General features: G+C 48.9%; 1 protein-coding gene across 1 annotated transcript in view; it reads left to right on the plus strand.

The window, feature by feature from the left end:
* The window catches only part of CA7 (carbonic anhydrase 7), a 19,188-nt gene extending 16,713 nt beyond the window's left edge, over window positions 1-2,475 (plus strand). The window contains exon 7 of the mRNA XM_018574059.1: window positions 2,309-2,475. Coding sequence (XP_018429561.1) covers window positions 2,309-2,437 — 129 coding nt within the window. The 3' untranslated portion in view covers window positions 2,438-2,475. The remainder of the gene's footprint in view (window positions 1-2,308) is intronic.
* Window positions 2,476-7,143: the final 4,668 nt, after the last annotated feature.

Below are 7,143 nucleotides of genomic sequence, written 5' to 3' on the forward strand. Positions count from 1 at the left end.
GGGGGGTTGAATATTAGTCAGTGGAATAAAAGTTATAGCTACTAGATATTCACTTATTGGGAACACCTCACAATCACCAACATGACATTGTCTACACTACAATCTGGAAGAAGGAGTGGGGTTCAGAAGGCCTTGGGGTGCTACACCTCCACAGTGTCATCCAAACAGAAAGGATGATCCCTAAGAAACAATGTAAATTAAGTTACAATATAAGGAAGGATCTAAGTGTTGTCATGAAGAATTATTTCTAAGAGTAATTCTCACTTTTCACATTCATCTTCCACAACGGAGATCTTCCAGACCAAAACCTGGTCAGAAAAGCAGCTCCTCCCCTCACTGAATCCATTAAAGGTACAGAAACCCGCACAACTAACGCCAAGTACTAACCTCCCCTGTAGAGATAAGAAGCTACAGGGACACACTTCGAGCAAACACATGTAACAAATACGATATGGTCTTCTGCGTCCAATTTCTGGCTTTCATCGGACCAGAAACTCGGGTGACCATCTCCACGAGAAGACGGGAAACCTCAGAGAGGAAAAGTTACTCCGGCACAGGGCAGGAATTTGGACGTTTATGAAAAACGTTGCAAAATGTACTCAAATCTACATTGTGTGCGCGGACTCAAGGTCTGGGAGGTCTCAGGGAGGTTTGTATACAAGGTCACCAGTTTTGCATTTTTGATCTCCTCTGACCTCATGCTTTTTACATACAAACTGGGTGTTTGGCTTGGGAGAAGATGCCAAATTAGCACCACACGCTCAGGATGGAGAGCAAAGCTGATTGCCATGACCAAGGCCTCAGAGTCCCTAAACAAACTTACCATTTGTTCTTCACCTATGACACTAGACATACCAAGGGTACCTTCTACCATCAGGTCAGTGGTCTCCTCAGGTACAGATATGTTGCTGACCATTTACAAATATGTGAAGTGTCCTACTCACCTGCTGCAGTTGGCCACTTTCCACTGTCAACCATACCTCAGACAGGAAGTCACCACTTCACAGTGTCAACCATACCTCAGACAGGGGGTCACCACTTCCCACTGTCAACCATACCTCAGACAGGGGGTCACCACTTCCCACTGTCAACCATACCTCAGACAGGGGGTCACCACTTCTCAGTGTCAACCATAACTCAGACAGGGGGTCACCACTTCTCAGTGTCAACCATACCTCAGACAGGAAGTCTACACTTTACAGTGTCAACCATAACTCCGACAGGGGATCACCACTTTCTACTTTTAACCATACCTCAGACAAGGAAGTCACCACTTCGCAGTGTCAACCATACCTCAGACAGGAAGTCAGCACTTTCCACTGTCAACCTTACCTCAGAAAGTCACCACTTACGACTGCCAACCATACTTGAGACAGGAAGACACCACCTCCCAATGTCAACCATACCTCAGACAGGGGGTCACCACTTCCCATTGTCAACCATATCAAGAGGGTGGAAGCTCCTGCTTCATCTTGGTCAGATGGCCACTGCTCAGCCACATCTTAGGCTCCAAGTGATGACTTTGCCAAGGTCAAAATGGGCCACTGAATCTCTACTTATCACACCACTGATGGGCCACTGAACCTCTACTTATCACACCACTGATGGGCCACTGAACCTCTACTTATCACACCACTGATGGGCCACTGAACCTCTACTTATCACACCACTGATGGGCCACTGAACCTCTACTTATCTGGGTGGTGTCATTAGCAAGTAGATGTGGCCCATTTCAAGGCCCCTTTCACAAATATTTTTGACCAGGCCCGGCAACAATCTCAGGTCTTTGGTTGGCAGGCAAGCTAGATAGCCACCTACAGTTGGAGGAAGGTCTTCTTAGTCAGTCAATAAATGTTATCACTTTAGCACTGCAATCCTATAAGAACAGTTGTTGATCCCGGGAGTGTTTGGTTGTCTTTTGGGTTCAGGGAGATCATTTTTTCTCCCTGTTAAAGAGAGTCTCAGTCTGATTTCAGAGCATTTTTTGTTAGTTTGTGGATGGAGTGAGAAGGTTTTTTTATTGCTGTCTATGTCTCCATTGGGGAGATTTCCCTCTACGTCCTGTCCCGGTGCTGGGTACTACAAAGACAGGAAGTAACGAGAATGTCCTCAGTGGCAACCCAGACAGCAATACAGGGGCTCGAACCCTTCCACACTCCATCCAAAACCAGAAAAAGTGCTGGGTGTAATTCAACATTAAATATACGATACTTTCCTTCTAACCTTCTAAGAAAGAGGTGGGGGGGGGTAAAATAAATAAAAAAGGGGAAAACAAAAGAAAGGTTTATCTTTTTTTTCTGTTTGGCAGATGGAGAGATTTCGGAAGACGCTTCTTTTTAGCGGTGAGGAGGAAGAAGAACGGATCCACATGGTGAATAATTACCGCCCGCCGCAGCCGCTGAAAGGCAGGAAAGTGCAGGCGTCGTTCAAGTGCTGACATCACAGAGCGCCGAGAACTTTCACCCCGGAATAGACGAAATTCATCATTATACCGGCCTCCCCAGGGGCCACAAACTGTCTTAGGGCCCGTGTGGATGGGCTTTGGGCTTGTGTGGATGAGGTCCGTCTAAGATCATTCAGGATTCATTGACAGGTCCATGTGACCTGCAGGTGACCTTCTGACCTGATTCAAGTGGGATTTGCATTCCCTTAGACTTCCGCATACTTACCAAAATTATGGTCCCGGATACTGGGACACTTAACCCCGCCCACTGTCCCCACTTCATCCACCCACTTTCCGGGTTGGTGCACCCAAATTACGCCCACTTTATGGGTTGGTGCCGCCCAGATTCCACCTTCAATTATGCAAGAACTGCCCACTTATGGCCACCGATCCCCCACAATGAAAGCCTTTGAGAGACACTGTACATGGGCCACAACTCAAATACGATTGGTGCCGTGATCCCGGGACAGGACACAGCAATGGTGGGACTGAGGGCCATGATGTGGGACTGTCCCAGCCAATCCAGGACGGTTGGCATGTACGTTGTATGGGAATGCAAAACCCACTTAAAGCAAACAAAAGCCCATCGACACCGATCCATCACCTGATGTATGATATGAGTGTGCGATCGCTCAGGCGCTGCAGAATCCTGCACCCCCCTCACATTTTTTTCTATGACTTTCCAGCAGACGGGGCAGATATTTAAAGGAGGATCAAGAGTCACCCCATCGGCTTAACTCTCATTGAACTAACTTGTGTCTATGACTTTAAAGCTCAGCTCCAGCCAAAACGTTCTTAGTTTGGAGGGTGTGGGGAAGGGTTGGAATCTGCTGTCCTTGTCCCCTTTGGAGAGATTTGCCCTTACTTCCTGTGTGTGTGTGTCGCCAGGACAGGAAGTGAGGTGAATCTTCCCAATAGGGAAGTCAACCGTGATTAATAAAACAATTTCGGCTGGAGATGGGTTTTAAAGGAAAACTCCTATTTTTAAAAAAAAGCTTTGGTCAGCCTCGGGGACTTGATGGCCACTTGGTCTGTATTGCAATCTGTGCACGGCTGGCGGTGAGCTGGACTTGCTTTATGAATCCCAATATATCCCTATGGAGCATCCATCGCGGGGGAGGGGCCTCTGAACACACAATGCTGTGCCCCCCTAGTGGACGGGTCCTAGGAATATATGAAGGGGGGCACTGTGTAGATCAGGGGACCAACTATGCCCTCCACAAGGCACTCAATGTCACGCGTGTGTGTGCCGAGGAGGGAATCTCATCACTGGGGTCATGGATAGCAGTGAGGACCTGGCAGGGGATCAAACCCATCCCCAACCAGTGCAGAGATATGACTATGGTTAGGGTTGTGTCCCTTCTATCTATTACAGTACATGGCCCCTTGTATTTAAAAATGCAAAACTCCATGCTGTCTCATCAACCTGATGTGTGAAATCCTCGATTCCTGAAACCAGGAATTCTGGGAACACCTAATCCAGAGACTGATTCTGCCGGGGTTCCCAACTCCACCCTCCAACTCCTGAGGGAGGGGCACTAGCAAGAGGCTGAAGACCCGCCCCAAATGAATGACCCCGGCATGTTATTTCTACAGGAGGTGTTTGCCCTCTATGGCTGTTTTGTTGCCGTTTCACTTGAATCTCAAACTGAGAGAAAAAAATTTGCAACAATGAATTTGTTTGTATTTTGTCGATTGATATTCCAGTGTTCTATCGAAAGCTCCAACTTATCGAGTTCTCCAACTGCCTGAATTCCGGTTTAGTTAGAACTAAGAGGTTTGGCCAAGAAGGTTCTTCTGCGCGAGCGCCAGCCGCGGCATTGCCCCATACACATACACAGCAGCAATGAAGTATTGAAATGAACTAGGATCACACTAATCCAGCACGTTAATAATCTCACATTGAGTGTGGCACTCAATATGGCCGCCGCTTCAGTGGGGCACGTGAGATTAATAACGTGCTGGATTAGTGTGATCCTAGTTCATTTCAATACTTCATTGCTGCTGTGTATGTGTATGGGGCAATGCCGGGGCTGGCGCTCGTGCAGAAGAGCTTTCTCTTAGTTCTAACTAAACAGGAAGTCAGGCTGTTGGAGAACTCGATAAGTTGGAGCTTTCGATAGAACACCGGGTTCCCAACTCTACCCTCCAAGTCCTGAGGGAGGGGCACTGGCAAGAGGCTGCAGACCCGCCTCAAATCAGTGACCCCCGGCATGTTATTTCTACAGGAGGTGTTTGCCCTCTAAGGCTCTTTTGTTGCCGTTGCACTTGAATCTCAAACCGAGAAAAAAGAAAATTGCAACAATGAATTTGATTGTATTTTGTTGATTGAGATTCCGGTGACATGAACGGTCATTAAGCTTCTCAGACACGGCACTGAATGTACCTGGGAAGTCATGTGACTCCAATTAGCCTTTAGCTCCAACATCTGGGGGGGGGGGCCTCGGTGGCAGAGCGCCCCCCCATTTGGTGCCCATGTATACATACAGGAACTGAACTTCCCCCGGGGTGGGGTAACATTGTATCACGTCGGTGATTCAGAGAATGAGTTTCACACCCGAGGTTCCCCTTTAAGTCTTGCTCTCCTATGATACATTGTAATGTTCCGGCCGCTCTCGCTGACCGTTGCCGGCTGCGTCTGAATGATTCGCTCGCGGCTTCGTCCGATCTGTCGCCAATGTGTTTGTGCAGCAAAATAAATTGTGTTTTTTTTTTTATTTAAACGGTCCGTGTGTGCGTGTGTGATGTCTGATCGATGTCAGGAGGTCGGGTACAGGACAGAACCTGGTATATAAAGGTGAAGTTGTACAAAGCAGTATCACCGGAGCTGGCCACACACGTGACAGTTTCCATCCGCTGGGATCCTGATGAACAGGACAGCTCCAGAGGAGCAAACAGGCCGCAGGTGATCCGCATCTTCCATGACCCGCCCCCCCATATCTGCACCATTCAGGACGCATTGCATTACACCACGGTTTTTTCCCTTCAAATTACAATACACCTTAAGAGAGCCAGAAAGCAGCAGGCCAGCTCACGCAGACGTATCCTTCCTCCAGCAAGCAGGCCAGCTCACTCAGACATATCCTTCCTCCAGCAAGCAGGCCAGCTCACTCAGACGTATCCTTCCTCCAGCAAGCAGGTCAGGTCACTCAGACGTATCCTTCCTCCAGCAAGCAGGCCAAGTCACTCAGACGTATCCAGGGCCGGCCTTAGGCCTTTAGGCGCCCTGTGCGAGAAAGCTTTACAGCGCCCCTAAGTGACCACACCCCTCAGTGGCCACACCCTTTAGTGGCCACACCCCCAGTAACCGCACCCATTTACCACCCATATTTTTGCTAAAATATAAAAGACGGGGTCACGTCGGGTAAATAGACACCAAACATGTCATGCTTTAAAATTGTGCGCACCTGCAAAAAATTACCATGCCCAAAATTGACCATAGGTGACGCTTTAAAAGCTTTTACCGCTCATCAGTTTAGTGTTATCAGTGATTGATGGCCCTACAATGATTGCTCTCATTCCGACATTCGCGGCGATATGTAACATGTGCGGCGAAATGGGCGAAGTCGTCGTTTTCACACGTATGCGCACCCGACGCCTGTTTGCATGCGTGTATGTATGGGGGGGGATGTAATTCTTTTTTATTTGTAACTTTACATTTTTGGGGGGGAAACTTTATTGCCATCACATAGGGGGTTAGAAAACCCCCTTATGTGATAGCAAAATATGACAGGTCCTCTTTATGGAGATATCAGGGGTCTCCAAGACCCCTAATGTCACCTAGGACCCCCCTGAAGAAGCTGATGAAGCAAAGATCTGCTTCATCAGCTTCTCTCCAGCATCTGAAGCTGGAGAGTGACACAAGAATGCGGAAGTGATGTAATATACACCACTTCCGCATTCTGACAGCGGAGAGGGGACCGGAGGGAGCTCGTGTACCGAGCTCCCTCTGATCCCCTGTGACAGAGGCCATATGCTGGTCCCGGCTCGCACTGGGCACAGCGGAGCCCGGGACCAGCTTGACAGCGGGAGGGGGGGAGCCGGGGAGGGCGCAATTCACGGGACCTCATACAAGCGATCCGCCGGCTCTATAGCCGGCGGATCGCTTGTATGTTAACAGGCATCGCTGCCTGTTTTCAAATAACGGGCATTTCCCGCTCGCGAGCGCCCAGCGGTGCGCGCGAGGGGGCGTGGCTGAGCGGACGTCTAAAGACGCCCGCTCAGATCTAGAGAGCTCCTGGCCGGCCGTTTTTTTACAACGGCCGGCCGGGAAGTGGTTAAAATCATTTTTTTTATTTATTTTTTACTGTTGTATTTACTGTTGTATTACTGTTGTTGTATTTTTTCCCTTTTAAAATAGAAGACACCAAATCATCAATTTCGTTTTTAGCAGCCTCAGCACTCACTGAATGGGAAGCACTCAGTACAGAGGCTCCTCCCATTCATACTTACTATCAATAGTTTCTGAATGGGGAGGAGCCTCTGTACTGAGTGCTTCTCCACAGCTCACTCAGACGTATCCTTCCTCCAGCAAGCAGGCCAGCTCACTCAGACGTATCCTTCCTCCAGCAAGCAGGCCAGCTCACTCAGACGTATCCTTCCTCCAGCAAGCAGGCCAGCTCACTCAGACGTATCCTTCCTCCAGCAAGCAGGCCAGCTCACTCAGACGTATCCTCGCCTATGGAATGTGACTCCGCCCT

Source organism: Nanorana parkeri, unplaced genomic scaffold, assembly GCF_000935625.1.
Source record: "Nanorana parkeri isolate BGI_ZX_2015 unplaced genomic scaffold, ASM93562v1 scaffold2703, whole genome shotgun sequence".
NCBI classification, from domain to species: domain Eukaryota; kingdom Metazoa; phylum Chordata; class Amphibia; order Anura; family Dicroglossidae; genus Nanorana; species Nanorana parkeri.